The sequence below is a fragment of the Cicer arietinum genome, chromosome 5 (assembly GCF_000331145.2).
Source record: "Cicer arietinum cultivar CDC Frontier isolate Library 1 chromosome 5, Cicar.CDCFrontier_v2.0, whole genome shotgun sequence".
In the NCBI taxonomy this organism is placed as follows: domain Eukaryota; kingdom Viridiplantae; phylum Streptophyta; class Magnoliopsida; order Fabales; family Fabaceae; genus Cicer; species Cicer arietinum.
Window position 1 is genome coordinate 14,333,845 of NC_021164.2, and position 20,347 is coordinate 14,354,191.

General features: G+C 32.9%; 2 protein-coding genes and 1 long non-coding RNA gene across 6 annotated transcripts in view; 2 read left to right on the plus strand and 1 right to left on the minus strand.

Moving 5' to 3' along the window:
* Positions 1-1,695: 1,695 nt before the first annotated feature.
* LOC113784518 (uncharacterized) lies at positions 1,696-5,987 on the minus strand. Of its 4 annotated transcripts, none has more exons than XM_027330720.2 (2): positions 5,640-5,987; positions 1,696-4,605 (listed from the first exon to the last, which is right to left on the minus strand). In XM_027330720.2, exon 2 carries the CDS (start codon positions 3,134-3,136, stop codon positions 2,144-2,146), a length of 993 nt encoding a protein of 330 aa, XP_027186521.1. In that variant the 5' UTR covers positions 3,137-4,605; positions 5,640-5,987; the 3' UTR covers positions 1,696-2,143. The 4 variants fall into 4 exon arrangements, with proteins under 4 accessions (XP_027186521.1, XP_027186518.1, XP_027186519.1 ...); XM_027330717.2 differs by having other exon boundaries at positions 1,696-4,615; XM_027330718.2 differs by having other exon boundaries at positions 1,696-4,620.
* A 4,637-nt stretch (positions 5,988-10,624) lies between these two features.
* On the plus strand, positions 10,625-12,931 carry LOC113784521 (uncharacterized). The gene is made up of 3 exons (XM_027330723.2): positions 10,625-11,062; positions 11,645-11,729; positions 12,837-12,931. Exons 1-3 carry the CDS (start codon positions 10,836-10,838, stop codon positions 12,849-12,851), a joined length of 327 nt encoding a protein of 108 aa, XP_027186524.1. The 5' UTR covers positions 10,625-10,835; the 3' UTR covers positions 12,852-12,931.
* A 5-nt stretch (positions 12,932-12,936) lies between these two features.
* The window catches only part of LOC140920215 (uncharacterized), a 22,078-nt gene continuing 14,667 nt past the window's right edge, over positions 12,937-20,347 (plus strand). The window contains exons 1-4 of the long non-coding RNA XR_012162921.1: positions 12,937-13,291; positions 13,386-13,510; positions 13,617-13,677; positions 13,994-14,352. This is a non-coding gene — a long non-coding RNA (uncharacterized lncRNA). The remainder of the gene's footprint in view (positions 13,292-13,385; positions 13,511-13,616; positions 13,678-13,993; positions 14,353-20,347) is intronic.

A 20,347-nucleotide genomic window follows, 5' to 3' on the forward strand; every position in this document is an offset into this window, starting at 1 on the left:
GTGGTGATTCTCACAAAAAGAAAAAAAAAGAAAAAAAAAGAAGAAAAAGAAAAAGAAAAAAAAATCAGTTTGTGTACTTTGGTAAATAATATCTTCTTGGTTATTTTGTCATTGTTTGAGAATCTCCATAATGAAAAGGTGAAGAAAAAAAAAATAGTAGAATAATCTGGAAATGTATGCCTAACTCCAAGTGGTAAAGCCTACTATCCTAAAATGTCCTACCCTTACCTAAGCCCCATTACAACCCGAAAGTCCTCCAAAAATGTATGTTATTTACTGCATTGTGATTGCTAACTAGAATTTTTTCAAGCCTATGGTAGCGTGATGCATGTTCTAGGATTTGAGCGATAAATTCATAACCCTTTCTAAACACTTGAGAGAAATTTTGGTGAGATTGTGTGAAGAGAGAGTTGAATTTGATGAATGAATGCCAAGGTGTACAAATCTTGTTGTCTTTATTTTTGAAAACAACCATAGAACATGATGAATATTTTGCAGTAGCAAGAACTTTGAAATTTAAGTTTGATGTAATTTGAGAAATTGAATTTAAGTGTGCATTTAACAGGACCAAATATGAAATTAATTGTTGTTTAGGGACAAGCAATAGATTAAGTTTGACGTTGTGATGACTCTTCATCATATGCATATTTTCCCACTATTTTAGTCTTATTTATCCTCAATCATTAGTTAAATTAAGGATTTATTTGAAATATTTTAGTCTTATTTATCCTCAATCATTAGTTTTTTGTTTTATTTTAGTGATTAAGTAGGAACTTTTCGTAATTTTACAGTGCGTTGTGTTTTGGTGCAGTGCTGAATTTTGGTGAGAAATCAACATAACATATGTAGCGTATTTCAGCCATATCTGGAGTTGTAGATGTCCAATTGGAGTCACACCAAGTGCAAATGAAAGCTAAGATCCATAGCTACATCTTTCATGAAGACACCAGAACCAAATTCAGACTCGAAAGAGGAGAAAAATGCAATATACGCCGGACATCAGATGTTGCACGCCCAAGCGCGCCTGAAGCGCGTTTTCCAACAGTTGCTACTGCCCAAACGCGCCTGGAGCGCGTTTTCCGCGCCTGGAGCGCGTTTTCCGCGCCTGGGGCACGCGACGCGCACCCGCAACCATAAAAACGCAGATTTTTACTGTTTTAGCGATCTTTTTCACTATTGGGAAGTTGGGAGACTTGTGCCCTAGCATAGAAACTCAAAGACGGTCGTTTCTAACATCATTGGAGCAGTTTTATCAAGAATCATTCATGAATCCTTCTTGTAATTATTCTCTAATCTTTATCTCTTTTATTTCTGTCATGAGTAACTAAACCCTATTTGTTAGGGATGAGTGTAACAAGATGAAACCCTTATTTTTATGATTTGATTTCTAGTTATATGAATGAGTTTATTGAATTATTTTTCTCATCTCTGTGCTTAATGCTTTTTATTGCTTGATCAACATTAAAATGTTCTACGATTTGTATTTTGAAACGGAAGTGGACTTTACAAATGCTTGAGATGAGAAATTCATGAATTTGTAGTCTAGACATAGGTGCAGGTCATGAAACCAATTAAATTAGTTGCAAAGCAATAATTTACAAGAGAATTTCTATACGGTAATGCTTAATTCTAATCTTAAATCCACTAAGGAATTAGGGGTTATCAAGGTTTTAGATAGGTTGAAAGATACCTAGTAGAGCCTTCCTGAAATATATCAAAAAGCATTTCAATCTAGTTGAAGTCCAGAGCTGAATACCATTTGCTTCCAAAGATAGAAAGTCCTTATGTTGGAAGTTGGAGGATGAAGGCTAGGATATCAGGAGTCAGCCATATCTCTATTCCTTTAAAGGTGGATATGTTCGGAGATTTATCAAAGAATGTTTTTGCATTGTAGTAGAAAGCCCTTACAACATATGGATAAAAGTGTTTAGATGTTTGAAAGAAAGAAGTCCAGCCTAGAGCATCAATATGATGCTTAATAGCATTGCCATCAACAATGAGTTTGTTAAAAACAAAAAATCTTCCCATTCTAATAGGGAGTTAAACTCATTTGTCTTTGAAGACTTTGGAGAGTTTGGAGGGATTAAGAGGAAGAGTACTGGGTTCGAATTTTTTGGACGGAGGAGATGGTTGAGGAGGGGATTCATATATGGAGGATGATTAGTGTTCTAGAGTGGGAGAACATTTGGATTTCGGTGAGGGAGAAGGTGTAAGAACTAGGGTAGTCTCGAAATAGAGAATGTTCTTGAGGATCTGAAGGAGGGGGTGGTTTAGTAGGAGAACGTTCTTGAATTGGAGAACATTCTTGATTTTGGGAAGGAGAGGGCATACGATCTGGAGAACATTCTCGACATGGAAAAAATTCTGGAGTTAGGGTTGGGGAACATTGTGGAATAGGAGAATGTTCTAGATAGGTGGGTTCAGTGTTTTTAAAGTTCTGTTTGGGTGTATGTGTTTTCATTCTTTTGGGATTTCTAAGATTGTTTCTGGCTAGGAATTGGGCAATTGTCATGGTGTTTTTAATTTTTGTGGAACGCGGTGGTGGTTTTTTTGATTTTGACAGGAAGACTGAGATGGTTCTTGGAAGTACAGAGATTTCATTGATCAATCTCATTTTTTGATTTGGGGTAGTTGATTGAGATGGCTCAGAAGAAAATGAAGGTTTTGATGGTGTGATGGGTTTAGTTGATTTTGTTGGTGTAGTTGTTTTCTCTTTAGGAGTGGTGTGCGGAGGAGTATTAGATGATTCATCTGTCTCTGAATCAGAGATGATGAAGTATGGTGATTTGAAATTTGATGTTTTGGATGTTCCAATGCCAAATAGAATGTGCATAGAACGACATTTTGCTGGAGTTGGATTTCTTAAGTGTGGAGGAACTTGAGCAAGATTGGGAAAAGGAGATGGATACAGTGGTGGAAGAACAATAGACAAAGGATTTGGGTTAAGAGGATTCTGGTTTTTCTTTGGGGATGATGAGAGATAATTTGAGAATGTTGTATAAGATGAAATGTGTGGTTGAGATTGTCGTGGTGGAGGAGAGGGTGAGTGATGAATTTCAGAGTCTGAGGTTGGAGAAGAGGAGGACGATGAATAGGTAAAGGCATTTTTGCGTACTGAAGTTTTGGTTCTAGCCATTGCATTGTTTAGAGAGGGATTGAAATATGAGAGGTTAGAGAAGAAGAAGGAAGGGTTGTTGTTGTTTGCGTGAAAAAGAAATGGAGTGTTTCAGTTTCAAAACAGATTTTTGATTTTGAAGAGAAAAATGCAACAATTATGAAATCTTAAGTAGGAGAAGAAGGTTTTTTGGGGGCGGGAATTTGCAGACAGGGAGACACATGCATTAAAAGGAAAAAGTAATGATGCAAAGGAGAATGTTTGCAATGGTATCAAGCTTAATAAATAAAAAGATAAGAGAAAGAATACCATACAAAGACGTATCCTGGTTCACCCAACTTGGGCTACGTCTTGTCCTCACAACTATGAGATTTTCCACTAACACTACTAGAAAAACATGATTTAGCGTCGGGCAAAAGCCGACGCTAATAGGCCAAAAGCCGACGCTAATGATGATTTAGTGTCGGATTAGCGTCGGTGTCGGGCCTAGGCTAAAACGGTCGAACCTAATGACTAGCGTCAGTCAAACACCATCTAACGCTATCTTAGCGTCGGCCACACCGACGCTATCTGTAAAATTGAAACATCTGATGCTAAATATGTCAGTTGCCACGTCAGCTTGGGGGAAAACAGTTGTGTCGGATTGCCGACGCTAACGTCAACAAATAATAGTCAACAAAATAGGCAGTTTATCCCTCTGATCAGAATCCAACTTCTTGTCATGAATTCATTTTTGGGTCAACAACTATACTACCAAGATAACAAGAATAATTGAAATCAACAACTATATAACAAATAATTGAAATCAAATAATTGAAAGCATTATGAATCAAAATACGTTTCACATGATGAATCATCTGAGATTCTGGACAGCACTATACGTTTCACATGAACAAAGTAAACTAAATTTAACAATAGTCTAGGTAATAGTTCAATGATCAGCCTCATTTTGTAGGAAGCATTATGAATATAACATGCAGTAAAAGCAGGATTTTCTGCACCAGATTTATCTCAGTCAGATCAAAGATATAAACTTTTTCCCAATGAATATATAGCTTTAATAACTTTTATGTTTTTGTTTTCTCAAAATATCCCTCCAATAGACGAGGCTCATATCCTAGGGTACAGTCAAATACCGAAGGCAGGAGACCCATCCCAATGACATTTTTATCACATATATGAACTTTAAAATTCAACTGTGACAATTTACTTATCAAAGGACTCAAGCTCTTTCCCCTCAAACCAACACATACAGATTAAAAGGACACTTCTGGTAAGTAGCTTACAAATGATGGTCACTATGGATTGCAAATGAAAATAGAAATCAGAATCCTATAAAATTTCAATTTCAGTACCTTGGGTTTCTTCAGATAATTAGCATTAACGAACTGTGAAATTTTTCTGGAGAGACCTTTAGACTGTCCAGTTGGCCCCTTAACATCCACAGCATCATCATCCACAACATCATCATCCAACTGGCCCCTTGTCTCCTATAGTATACTGTTCTACATCAGCATCATCAACTATTTGGGTCAACATACAAATAATTGAAATCAACAACTATATAACAAGAAAAATCCACTAATACTACCAAGATAAACGAAAACCCATTGTTGTTGTTTGCGTTAAAACTTGAGAAGAAATGTTTTAAAGAAGGACTTGTAAGCAAGAAGCAAGTTTTTGAAATAGGAATGCTTTAGGATTTGAATGATTTGTGTTGGTCCTAAATGCATGTAGACATGAATATATATAGATTAAAAGAAAATTGAGAAACCATAGGCTAGTTGAATGATTGGTGTAGAACAGTATACTATAGGAGACAAGAGCTTATACAAGTTCACATGGTATTATCTTAGAGGACTTTTCTAAATATCAAATATCATAATAGATAATACAACTTCCACCTTATGTTAACAAATTAGATAGGCATGGACTGCAAATTTGTGGTATACAAAAATATAAATGTGCCTCTTAATCATGTGTTCGATATTGGTTCTCTTCTTGTCTCCTAACACTGTTTCTAAGCTATATATCAGTCAGGTCTTTCTCAATGTTTAAAAATTGCACATAAATCAAATAATATCAGTTGTTGGCATATGTAGATCAGTTTCATTGTCAATATGAAGAAACCTATGAGATGTCTAATGCATGTCTACCATTGGAAACTACAAGAACAAACATCATGTTGCTTTGAAATGACAGCATTCCATGATACATAATCTGGTTGAGGCATTTCGTCGAACAGTTGGTGAGCAAGATTAAGTTCCTTGCATTTTACGTAGGTTGTTATGAGGTTGTTGGATGTGTAGAGGTCTGATATGAAACTTGATTTTATTGCTAGACAATGGGTTGCTTTATCGAAAGGCAATGCAATGGGTGAGGTTTGAATAAGAGAGTGAAACCTATGCATTCATGGGTGAGCTTAACTTGTCATAATTAATTTAAAACAAAATTTCAACAACTGTCTTCAGCAAATACTACATAACAATGTTCTCTAAACAGAAAATAAATAACAAATAAGCACCTTGAAGTCGTTCACAGATGAGAGCGAGACCGCGACACTGAACGACAACTCTGAGAGTGACGGTGACAGGTTCGAGAGGGTCACAGATTCGAGAGGGTCGCAGGTTCGAAAGGGGGACGAGTTTGATACTCACAGATTCGAGATGGGAACGGGTTTGGCGTCGATACTCATGGCATTGAGAGGGATGAGAATCGGTGACAAAGTGTGAGAGAAGGGCGCACCAATATGGATTCAATTTCAGATTCAATATGAACCGGTGATGGATTCAATTTCATATTCAAAATGTAGGGTTCATCCTTGACAAAGTGTGAGAGAAGGAGAAGGGTTCACGATAGGTTATTAATTTTAACTTAGGGCTCAATTTGATTTCACAAATAATATTATAAAATTTAAAAATAACGTAGCGTCGGCCTATCCGACGCTACATATTAAAATAAAAAATTAAAGAATAAACTAGTGTAAGATTTATTTTCCGTAGCGTCGATAGTTAAATAAATTTTAAAAACAATTTTTTTTATCGTAGCGTCGGCTAAACCGACGCTAAGTAGCGCCGGAGACAGGGGCCGACGCTAATAATGGCAGCTAAAATGCAATTTCTAGTAGTGTAAGTGTTCAAAATATAGAACCTTCTTGCTTTTACAGCACCTAGCCTAGGTCAACCTTAATCTATTACAAGCTCTATTTCTTTCCACCCAGAAAGCAAATTAATCACCTACCAATCTTGATAGGATTTCTTACAATCTATTCAAACTATACTTAACTCTTATAGTTTGAGTTTTACAATAATGATGAGATTGTTTTGATAGAATATGATATATCTCAACTATTGTTTAAGATTCGATTCTTTACAAAGAATTTAATAAAATAATAACATAGTATGATATATAATCAGAACTGAATCTTTCTTTTATAAAATGAGAATTTCAAGTAAGTCAATGTGAATGATTTGTGACACTTGATAGCACTTGAATTCTGCAATTTCCCTGGGTATTGGCCTTTCTATTATAGGTATTTTGGAGCAATTAATAATAGTCAAAAAGAGTTGTTGGTAGTGCTCTGTCACTTTTGACCAAATCCAATATAAAAGAATAAAAATATTTCAGCCTTTGAACAACTCTTAAATGTGTTTGACTGGTGCTGATGTTATTTGTTTTTTGATCAGATTGCCTTTGGTTAATGATCCTCTATGCTTCGTATGTATTTGTTGATGTTATATCTTCAATCTTGAGGCCTGATTCTGTCCAAAACAATTTGAAGAATGATGATGAGTTTCTGCATAACAAAAGAGATAGAAAACTAAACTTCTGCATAAATGGAAATTGATTATCAATCTGGACTGTCAGTCTTTGAACTTTCTGGATATTGATGACCAATCTGGAGGTTCAGTTTTGATCATTCTGGATGACATCGTGATGTCTTGTACAAATCAAGATTAATTCATTTTCCTGATAGTTTGGTTAAAGATGATTTAGATTTATTTCAACTAGCTTGTTCATGACCTTTTATTTTAGTGATTCGAATGCCTTCTTAAATTGGAATGGATCCTACTTGTTCCTTGCCAAGTACTGATAATCTTAGAATAAAGTTCAGAGACAAAGTCTTCCTTGGACCATTGTAAATTTGTTGTACTTTAGGCTGTACTGATCAATCTTGATCCTGGAGATCATTCTCTAGAATGTTCTTGTTTACTTTTAATCTGACTTTCTTTGTTTTGCTTGATTCCTATCTTTAAATTAATTCACTAAAAAGCACATGTTAAGTTAACATAACATTTTAGAATCATAATTAACATTCTTAATTAACTTTTGTTTATTTTCTACAAATCTTTATTTTGAGAGTTTGTCTTAACAGTATTTGATATTATTGTGATGTTTGATTTATTTTTATTAAATGTGTGATATTTGATATTATTGTAATATTGGATGTCGAATGAATTTTATGTATTTGTTTGATTAGACTTGTTTATGTGATGTGATAATAAAAAGTGAATACATTTAGATAAGTTTGTTAGATTACGATGATGTATAATTAATAATAATATTGTTATAAATTTGGGACAAGCTTATGTGATGATGTATGATTGATGATAGTGATGCTATAAATTTGTGATAAGTTTATGTGATGAGATATGATTAATAATAGTCATGTTGTGAATTTGTGATGAAAATATTGAAGTAACCCCATAGTTGATGAAATAATTGTGGTTCCAATTTGTGTTTGAGAGGACGATCTTAATGGAGTATCATAGGCCAACGAGGGGAGAAAATAAATATTGAGAATTTGTGAAGTGAATGAGCCTCATCGTGGCGGTGTGCTCTCGAGCCTTAAGGCAAGATTGTTAGACCTTGGAGGTATTCGGGTGGGAAATACCTAGGTTACTTGGAGGTAGCACTCCAAATGTCGGGAGTTACCACGCAACACACGTTTACTTCGACTGTCGCGTATATGTGTCTCAGGTGATTTGAGAGCGTCTATGAGGACATGGCAAATTTGAATTGTCTGTCCACCGGGATGGTGGCATAGTATCAAGCCTCATAACCAAGTACTTCAGAGTTAGTATGATACCACATTATGAAGTAGAGTCTAAGCTCATGCATAGCATTGCATTTCCTTGTGATTGTTTTGTTGTGATTGACGTGTTTCAAAAATGATAATAATTTCTTTTACACGATTTGATGTTATAGTAAAAGGTATTAATTTTCCTTGAGTGATTTTAAATTTTTAATTGATATTTTTCTTGAGCAATGTTTGTGTAATAATACAGTTCTATGATAACTATTTGTGTGTTCTCCTTATTTATATTATACTATTAACATGATTTCAAAATTCACCTCATTCGTTGTTTGTGTTTGACTGGTTTGGCCCTGCGTTTGTGAAATCGGAGTTGCTGTAGGTTAATGAGTCTTGAAGTTCAAGGTTGGGAGGAACCCCGCTCTGATAGGTGATACCGAGAATAAGGGTTGTAATTTGAATTTTACTTATTTAATTTGAAATGAATATTTGTATGAAACCCTTATAAGTATTAGTAAGTTTTTAGAATTAAATCAAGTAATTATATTTAAATCAAGCTTATTGAGATAGGTGATTCCGAGAATAAGGGTTGTAATTTGAATTTTACTTATTTAATTAGAAACAAATTTTTGCATGAAACCCTTATAAATATTAGTAAGTTTTTAAAATTAAATCAAGTAATTTTATTTAAATCAAGTTTATTGAGATTGCATTATTTTATAGGAGTAGAAAATTAGTTTAAAGTGTCTCTTCTAATTTTTGAGAAACGTAATCTCTTAAATTAAATTTTTTTTTTTATTTTTTGGAAAATATATTTTTATTTATTCGCTATAAATGTAATATAAATTATTATATATATTATTTTAGGATTTAACGTATCACATGTTGTACTTCGGAATATAATTGTCAATAGGATAAATATATATACAGTTATACCTAAATTTTAATAACCTTTGAAAGTGTTAGAGTGAGTTCTGAGATCTTCATAATTTAAGAATTAGACAGCATCCATATCGCTATTTTTTTTAGCAATCAAATATATCTTAATTTTAATAAGATTAAAAATAAAAATTTACTAGAAAAGTATACATCTATTAAATATTTATGTTAATTTAATAATTTTGTTAGTTACTGATTATAATCAAATGCACTGACATGAGTTGAATTCCTTTAAAAAGTTACAAAAAAATATTTAACGTGATGTGTCATTACCAAAAATAATTATAAGAAAATTATTTTTAAATTTATAAAAATGACAAAAGTATTACTACTTGACATAGAAAATATACGTAACTGAACTGATGAATATAAAAACAATATTCAAAGTTCAAATCAAAATTATTCTCCATGAAAAGATGAAAATAATTTGATTTTTTTACGTTCAAAATACTGCTTAAGGATCCGTAAGTGCTACTTAGATGATAAAAGAGTGGTAGATGATATTTTCCCGCTAATACTATTTGGAACACAACATTAATAATAACAATAATTATAATTTTCATATTTTATTTTAAAATGATTATTCCCATGTTCATCTTTTAAATTACGTCATCATCGTAATGTTATTTTCTATCCAAATCCATGATCCTAAAGTTCAAATTAATTTTTTTTTGATTTTATCTATATATATATATATATATTTTCTTACTCAATTACATAAATGTATACAGATAATTCATATCGTGCACAACAAAATATTTATTGATTTAAAATACATAAAACCATACCTAAACTAATATTAATTATCACTAATAAAATTTGAACTTGTAAAAAAAAAGTAATTGTGATATTAAAAAATCATCAACATTGAATCTAATATATCTAGAATACTCAAATTTAATAATTTATACAATCATCATATTCATTACAAAATCTTAATTGTAACATAATAGAACAAGTCATAAGTTTGTAATATACTATCACGAATCATCAAGTTTGACTTAAAAGTATAGTTATACCGTGAGAATATAAATATAAAAGAGGACTACAAAACAAGGTAGCATAATAAAGTTAACAATCTATGAAAATTCCAATCATCTCAATTTTTATATGTGAAAACTATGAAATAATAAGAATGAAAAAATCTCAATGATTTCCTAAAAGAGGAATGGAAAATTTTAAAAAGTGTATTTATGTCTGTAAAAATCAATGCAAATTTGATGTAATCAATTCAACATAACCATCACTAGTGCATTTTAACCTTATTACATCGTGGATATTAGATCGGTTGTTATACATCCAATGTAATAAGCAATACAGTGGCAAATTTGTTATTATGATAAATTTTGTTAGATCTATTATAATTAAACTGTTCTAACATAAGTATTAAAAAAAAAAGTCTAAAAAAAGAAACAGTAACAAATTTGTTACTATCACAACTTTTATTATATCTGTTATATCTTGACCGTTCTAACAAGTATTTTTTTTTTTAAAATAAAAATTCCCCTTAATTAAACAAAAAAATTAAACAAACACGCGGCAACCCATTCCCATTATGGGTCCTTCTGCGTGTGTGTGAGCTTCATCTTTCACCCTTCAACACCAACTCATCCTTCAACTCTTCAGTGCTTTCATCTTCAACCTTCAGTCTTCCACGAATCGGATGAGCTTCATCCATTTTTCTCGACCAATTCATCCTTCAACCCTAATTCTCCCTCTCCACGACTCCAATTCATAACCGCTCTGATGACGAAGGACAAGTCCAATCTCGACGGCGCCGCCAGCTATTCGTCCAGACCTCTGTCCTCTTTCGTTAAAAAAGTCGATCTTCAAATTTTCACTCACGAGCTCCAGCAAAGAGAGACCGCAATAGTATCACGGAAGAAACTTGTTAAAGACACCAAGGTCAACAATGGATCCTTTTCTGCTACTGAGCAACTTCTAAAACTGAACCCTGTGCTCGAATCGCTCCTGTGAGTGATCCTCTATCCCCCCTATTTACTTTTCTGAAAATTTATATTGTATTTGTGAGGTTTCGTATACGTTTGCATTGTGATTTTCTGTCAACGTAGTTGTATGCTAATTTTGTAACGGTTTAGCTGAATAACTATTTGAATTGCTGGTTGAAGTTCTACTATTAGACTTCAATTTTATTAGGTTGAATTGTTGTGGCTATTTTAATTTTGGTGGATTTTATCGAACTCCATGTTAGTTGTATTCATTTAAAGTGATATATAAGAGTAAATATGTGTGTATGTAAATATTTACATGTGCCAGATGCTTGTTCGCTGTGATGTTATTGTTTTGAGTTTACTCTCAATTCATTTGAAAATCTTGTTTTATAACACAAAATTGAGATATATTACGGAGTCAAGGTAATACTGGCTTTGATCGAGTATTGCGTGTTTTATGGTTTAGTATTTTATTATTTTTCATCTGAGTATTTGTGATCTAAATCCTCATATATTTGTTGGATTTTCTTTAAAATTGTATATGGTTTTGTTCTTAACTATTTATTGCTTATAATTTATCATTGGATTTTATTATTAATTTAGGGTTGGCGAGGAACTTGTGGACCAGAAGAGATATCTCGAATACTCTTGCAAACCAAAGTGTGTGAAACCATTACTTGAATATCTGGTGTGATTTCTTGAATTGTATAATAATTAACTGGATCGTTTGAAGTTGAGCTTTATTCTTAATGAAGTCAAGTTTTTTTTTTCTTTTTGATTTTAAAATTGAGAGTAGAAATGTGCTGCATTTGGTTTATGCATTTACAGATTTACAGGTTGATTACATTACCCTTTTTGCACCTGTAAAATTTATTTCGTGGCCTACTTAAAACTATAATTAAAGCATTAGAGAAAGTTGAGTGTAATGAGAATTTGAAAGAATGGAGTACTAGAAAGAGTCAACAAATGAAGATAACTATGGTTTGACAAGTTATATGTAAGTACAAAGGGACTTATATTCAAAGCCAATATTATATAAAACAAAAGCATGAAAAATAACATTGAAATAACAATTAGGAACTTATCTTACCACAATCCTTATGGTGATGGAGACTGCATATATCTGCAATCACGACAACTATCAAGTTAATTTCAAATAAATAATAAAAATCAAGAAAGCGGTTAATTAAGTTATTACTGGATATTACATTCATAATGATTGGTGGCCTGAACAATATATTTACCTGATGATGCTATTTTCTAGGGGTCATGCTTTCATATTGAGGCTATGTAATATATAAAAGTAGAAAGATCGATTTCTTCTATGATAATAATATAAAGGAGAAGAGGAAATTGCATACTCAACTGTATAATTTTTTATCCTTTGAAATATAGCCCGGCTAGTTAACACGGCACTAATAATAACACTTAAGCCAGGCTCGGTTAAGACTAGATCAACAGCACTTCTTGCAGCATTTGTAGCATCTGACACAACTATTCCAATATCTGCTTTCTTCAATGTTGGGGCATCATTTGCTCCATCTCCAGTCATTCCCACAACATGTTGTTTTTCTTGTAAAATTTTAACTATTTCATATTTGTGTTCTGAAAGTATGCATTGATAAACTAATCATTGAACAAATTTGGTGAAATAGAAGCACTTACGAAAGTGATAGGTTACCCATCCGCAAAATCACACTTCTTATTTGGATAGAAAATATGAAATAATGCTGACTGTGGATTACTATTAAGCATAATTCATATCTGATCATTAAATTATCTGTTTGGATTATAGGTTATTGGAAGCTGAAAGGTGGAACAAACAAAGATCAATTGCATAAGATTTTCTACTACTAAGAGGATTTAATTTTGTTTGTTGGGATAGTGAGGTATTTCTCTTTATTTGTTTACTTTATGTTTGTAGTTCTTTATTATTCTGACATAATGGAAATGATAGGAAAGAAGAGAGTGAAGCATATATGATCTGAGTTTCTGAAATATCAAATTCAAATACCAGGAAATACACTAGCAAAGCCATCTGCCTTTTCAATGAGCTCGTCTACTAGGAGAGCTTCATTCTCATCTTTTTCACAACCCAACAAAGACGAAGAAGGGAACATATTTGTACCCATGCCAAGTCTTCTGCCCGTCTCCTTTGCAATATCCAACTGATCTCCTGCATTGACATGTAAACTGTCTCGTCAAGACTTCAACATTTCAAAAAGCATACCAACAAAATTAGCTGACATAGTAATATCTAACCAGATTATACTTATAGACACATTTTATAATTCTATTTTAATAATCTTTCTTCTAATTTTAAATACAACTAATTTTGCACCAGGCTCTTCTTTCTGGATGTTCTGCAGGCGGCCTAACGACTATTATACACTGCGTTGAATTTCGAGGTCTCTTTCCAAGGACTACTAAAGTGAAATGTCTAAGTGATGCAGGCTTGTTTCTTGATTTGTAAGCGACCAACTGCAGGATTGATATAGAACCTTTTTTTACCATCATTATAGAACTTTTTTGTTCTTTAGTTAGTTCTTAATTGTTGTTTGCTTTCAAATTATAGAATTGATATATCTGACGAGCGTACCCTCAGGAATATGTACAATGGTGTTGTAGGTTTTCAGGTATTGCACTAATCATGAAACTACCAATTTATTGCAAATAGTTTATATGCTTTTAGAAATTTAAATCTCACATGGTTAATGATACCAAACTTTGTATATTTTACTGACATTTACAGTTGCAATGTAGTGGTTGTGGTAGACTTTATGTAGTAGTCAAATTATCGTATCTGCAGAATTTTGTGTAGTGTAAATCTTTAATTTAGTCCTCCAAAGATTATGTACATTTGATATGAGAATGTAGCCGTCAGAAAGTTTTTTGTCTCTAAATTAGTCCTTAAAAATGTGAACTTGGTGACAGTTTTTTGTATCTTTGTAGGGCTAATATGATGAGACTGTAATTTGAGGGACTAATCTGGTAAGAGGTCTGGTGTGGTGTAGGCAGGCTTTGCAGAATTAACATCAAACATAATGAGTCCTCCTTTGCCGAAAAGACCACATTGACCTCCCTCTTCTTGACAAAATTGTATAAGAGTCCTCAACACCGCAGCCACAACGACATTTGTAAAGAATGTGCGCCATAGAAGAGCACTCGTCCACCATGAAGTTGCTTCTTCCGGTGCGAAAAGGACACCACCAACTGGGGCACGAAAGGTAGCAGCAACACTTGCAACTGCTCCACACGTGATTAAATCCCTTCTATCTCTATCATTTTTGAAGTATCTGAGCCATTTCCAGGTCAGTCCATATTTTCTTGAACCATAGATAACTCCCCATAGATAATGTATACATTATCAAATTACTATGATTTATGAAAAAGAAAATAAAACACATTCATACATTCTTAAAAAAATGCACATTAGAAATTGATGCACAATTTTTCACATTTTTTAACTACATAACTCAATATTTATATGCATGATCATTAAGAAAACACACATTAAAAAGTTAAAAAAGAAGTTGTTCAAGAATTCCATAACTCTTCCTCTTTCATTTAAAAGAGCTTTATGAGATAAGCAAAGTTAAATAGGCCTTATTATACCCTAGTTTGGTTGTGGTGTTAATATTAATAGATCTTCATAATTTCTAATGGTTAAACTCTAAACTAAATCTTTATAGAAAAATTCCGATAATAATAAATTATTAAAACCCAACAAAACCTATAAATTCGAATGCAACCAAACCAAATATATATCCATCAAACAAACAAAGATGTCAAAAAAAATGAAAAAAAAATAGATAACAAGAAAATATAATTTATAATCGGCAAAAAATTAAAAATCATAACTTATGAACCAATCATATTAATGTAACTAATACATAGGAGATGTGTTTTTCTCAAACACATTGATTGGAATAACAATAAAACTTAGGTTCAAACTTATAGTGTTTCCTTTCACTTGGTGGTGGACTATAGGGTTTGCAACAAGGGGATTAGTACATATCATTGGCACACATTCTATTGTTGGTCTTCCAGAACAAGGTGGTAAACTTGCTTGTACATTGTCAATATAAGCACACACAATAGCAACCAAAAAGATTACAAACTTTAAGAACATCTTCATTATAGTTTCCACTTAATAACCGAGCTTGGTTTGCGAAGAAAAGCAATGTTGATATGTTATAGTTAATGTTATGTTAAAACAATGTTAACAAGAATAATAAAATTCTGTATATTTTACAATCGGTTTTTTTTTTTTTTTTGTCATATTAAATGTTTTTTATTTGTTTATCGATTTCTCAAATCTTAATATTTTTTTGCTAAAAAGCTATTAATACTACACTATAATAACATACAACTTATACCAAAATTGATATCCTAAACATAATCCTACTGGCAAATTATGGTAAAATTATATAAAATATTTTAAATGTGTTTTAATTCTGAAAAGTAAACATTAAATATGTTGATATAAAAATAATTCATAAATGGATATATAGTAGATGATTTTTTGACAGTCTGCATGATCCAGAATATCCTTCCTGTATAAATATAAAACATATTATTACATAAAAACTTTAAAATTTTAATTGGTATGAGATCCTATGGTTCTTAATAAGTAAGTAAATATTTACATTTATATTTGTAACCTGTGTTGTGCTTCGGAATATAATTGTCAATATGACACTACGCCAAAAATGACATTTAACAGCGCCCATTTTACAGCGCTTGCTAAACACAAGCGCTGTTATAATTATATTTTAAAAATAACGGAACCTTTTACAGCGCTTTTGCTGACAAGCGCTGTAAAACAAGCGCTGTAGTAGGTCATATAACGTTTGCGCATCACGTTATAAAGCTTTTACAGCGCTTGTCAAAAAAGCGCTGTAAAAGGAAGCGCTTTCGCGTATCATTTACAGCACTTTTTCACAAGCGCCGTAAAATACATGCGCTTTCATTGAATTTAACTACCTATTACAGTGCTTTTTTCACAAGCGCTGTAAAATACATGTGCTTTCATTGAATTTAACTACCTATTACAGCGCTTTTTTCACAAGCGCTATAAAATACATGCGCTTTCATTGAATTTAACTACCTATTACAACGCTTTTTTCACAAGCGCTGTAAACTGCATCTTTCAAATAATTATATACGTTGGAAACCCTCATATCCTCTACATCTTTCAAATAATTATATACGTTGGGAACCTTAATATCCTCTACGTATTTCAAATAATTATATACGTTGGAAACCCTCATATCCTCTACATCTTTCAAATAATTATATACGTTGGAAACCCTCATATCCTCTACATCTTTCAAATAATTATATACGTTGGAAACCCTCATATCCTCTACATCTTTCAAATAATTATATACGTTGGGAACCCTAATATCCTCTACGTACTGTGCGGCCATCTACGTTGTCTAAGGTATTTTTTACACATGATCTGTTATGTTTTGAAATTGTCAAAAATTGTCAAAAACTCATACCACATGATCTGTTCTGTTTTGAAATTGTTAGTTGATATTGGTTTCTTTTTGAAACTTGTTGATATGTTTTGAAAGCTTATTATTTTTGTTACTGCATTTATATAGGTGGTATAATATGGATAGGAAATGGATTTCAGCCAATCGATTGTCAAAAGAGTATGAAATTGGAGTGAAGGAGTTTGTTGAGTTTGCAGTGAAGAATGCAAAAGATCCAAATACAGTAGTTTGTCCTTGTTTAAAATGTTGTTTTGGAAAACGTGTTAGAGAAGATGAATTAGAAGGACATCTAGTATGTAATGGAATTGATCAAAGCTACACATGTTGGATAAGACATGGTGAGAAAAAAAAAAGGAAACATTAATTTTGAGAATAGTTCGACATATGCTTCAACTGACTTCGATACAGATACATATGAGCCGGACCGAGTTGATGAGATTGCAAAAGCAGTTGAAGAAGATCTTCGAGATTGTCCTAAAATGTTTGAAAGTTTGTTGAGTGATGCAGAGAAAGAATTATATAATGGTTGTACTAAATTCACAAGACTGTCAGCGATATTAAAGTTGTACAACTTAAAAGCGAGTAATGGATGGTCTGATAAAAGCTTTACGGAATTATTAACACTCATAAAAGATATGTTGCCAGATGATAATGAACTTCCCAGTCGAACCTACGAGGCTAAACGGATTTTGTGTTCTATTGGAATGAGTTACGAAAGGATTCATGCGTGTCCTAACGATTGCATTTTATTTCGAAACGAATATGAACTACTTAAGGCGTGTCCGAAATGCAATGTCTCTCGATATAAGAAGAAAGAATCTACTCCAGCAAAAGTCGTGTGGTATTTTCCTATAATACCAAGATTTAGGCGCATGTATCGCAGTGAAGAAGATTCAAAACACTTGACATGGCATGCAGATGAAAGAATTAGAGATGGAATGTTTCGACACCCTGCAGATTCCCCACAATGGGCAAAAATTGATCACGAGTATCCTGAATTCGGGATAGAGTCAAGAAATCTAAGACTTGCACTTTCTACTGATGGAATGAATCCACATGGTCTTCAAAGCATCTCACATAGCACGTGGCCTGTGATTTTGGTAATATATAACCTACCTCCATGGTTATGTATGAAGCGTAAGTTTATGATGTTGTCTCTGTTAATTTCTGGACCCAAACAACCGGGGAATGATATCGACGTATACTTGACTCCTCTAATCGAAAATTTAAAAAGTATGTGGGAGACAGGTGTGGAAGTTTATGATGGGTATAAGAAAGAATGTTTCAATTTAAGGGTTATGTTGTTCGGCATAATTAATGATTTTCCAGCATATGGTAATTTATCAGGATATAGCATTAAAGGTCAGTGTGCATGTCCTATATGTGAAGAGAGTACAAATTGGATGCGGTTGAAACATTGTAAGAAGAATGTGTTTCTTGGACATCGTAGATTTTTACCTTATAGTCATCAGTATCGTGGGTGGAGAAATGCATTCAATGGAAAATCAGAGGAAGGTAAAGCTCCTTTAGCACCGACTGGATATCAAATACTTGAAAAAGTACAAGGTTTGACCAATAAATTTGGCAAACCTTTTGCGGGAGAGCTGGTGAAAACTGGGTGGAAGAAAAAGTCAATTTTCTTTGAATTGCCATATTGGAAGTCATTGTATGTAAGACATTTCCTCGATGTGATGCATATTGAAAAAAATGTATTTGAAAGTGTTATTGGTACGTTACTCAATGTTCCAGGAAAGTCTAAAGATGGCGTCAATGCAAGATTGGACTTGGTCGATATGGGAATAAGAAATGAACTGGCTCCAGTAAAGAAAGGAAATCGCACATATCTACCTCCAGCCGCTCATACTCTATCTAGAAAGGAAAAAATTGTTTTATGTAAATTTCTACACGAAGTTAAAGTTCCAGAAGGATACTCTTCGAACATTAAAAATTTGGTTTGTATGAAAGACCTCAAGTTAAAAGGTTTGAAGACCCATGATTGTCATATTATAATGGAGCATTTGCTACCAATAGGTATACGTTCCATTTTACCTGAAAAAGTTCGACTAGCCTTAACTAGATTATGTTTCTTCTTCAGGGAAATTTGTAGTAAAGTGATCGACCCTCAGAAATTACCGACATTGCAGAGGGAAATTGTTGTTACTTTGTGTGAGCTTGAAATGTATTTCCCACCATCGTTTTTTGATATAATGGTTCACCTTACTGTTCATCTGGTTAAGGAGACACAACTTTGTGGGCCAGCTTATATGAGATGGATGTATCCGATAGAACGATATATGAAAATATTAAAAGGGTACGTAAAAAGTAGAAGTCGACCAGAAGGTTGTATTGCTGAACGATACATTGTTGAAGAGGCTGCTGAATTTTGTACTGAATATCTGTCCAATAACACACGAAGGTCTTTTACAGCGCTTATTTGGGAAAAACGCTGTAAAAGAGCCTTTTGAAATTAACATAAAGAGACATTTTAGAGCGCTTATGTGTAAAAGCGCTGTAAAAGACATTCATATAACATAATAACACACGGAAGTCTTTTACAACGTTTTTTGGGAAAAGCGCTGTAAAAGAGCCTTTTAAAAATTTAACTAAAGAAGCCTTTTAGAGCGCTTTGCAAAAGAAGCGCTGTAAAAGACTTATAAAAAGCGCTGTAAAAGGGTTACGTATATATAACAGTTACCTCTTCAGTTTCCTCTTCATTACGTAAACTTCACTATCATCTCAACCTTCATCGTTCTTCTCTTCTTTTGCAAACCCTATCATCCCGTCCATTACGAACCTTATTTCCACGATCATCTCCTTCATTTCGAACCTTATTTCCATCCAAGATCATCTCTCCAATTTCACACAATATATTTTCATTGAAATACGTAACCCTCATTACGTATTTCTTCAATATCCTATTTCTTTGAACCATAAGAAAAGGCACATTAAAATGTTAAATTGATATTGGGGTAATTGTAACATAATAGTACAAGTCATAAGTTTGTAATATACTATCACGAATCATCAAATTTGAGGACTACAAAACATAGTAGCAAAATAAAGTTAACGTTTAACACCCCGTTTTTCTAAGCGAGGGTGTATTTTTTTTTAAAAGAATTAAAATAAAACAGAGAATTAAATAAGGTAAAATACATTTGGATAAATATTTAAGTCGTAACACAACGACGATTAAGTCAACAGAATTTACAAGCAACGGAATAGTTTTTGAAATACGAATCCAAAGTATTTACACGTCAAAAGTTGGTACATGTAACCCATCGAAAATAACATGTCAAGCTGACAATATTAGTATAGGTACAGTCTTCCATTTTAAAATAAATACAATACAAAAGAAAGACATCTGATCCCTCTATGTCAACCTAATCTGATCATTTTACAACACAACTAAACACCCTGAGTGATCTCCACGCGCCCCGTGAGATCCTCCTAACGTAGCTGCAGTCAAGCGTTCCTATCTCCATTCCCGTCCGTAGGGTACGAATCGGTAGGATCGTCCTGACTCTCATCTGAGGGCAAAGCCCAGATTTCCACAATAATTGTAAAGGGTCACCAACCGAAAATAACAGTTAACACATAACAATTTAGTTTGTAAATGCTCAAAATAACTTTTTAACTAAGCATGCACCTTAACGGGATTTTACATATGCGAAAAGATCATATAATGCTTGCCAATTAAAAATGAAATCAAAATAAAGTTCTCAAAACATCAAGTAATACATAATTGACCAAAGCATTGATAAATCAATTGAGCAATCGATTATCTAACTCAAAATAAGGGTTT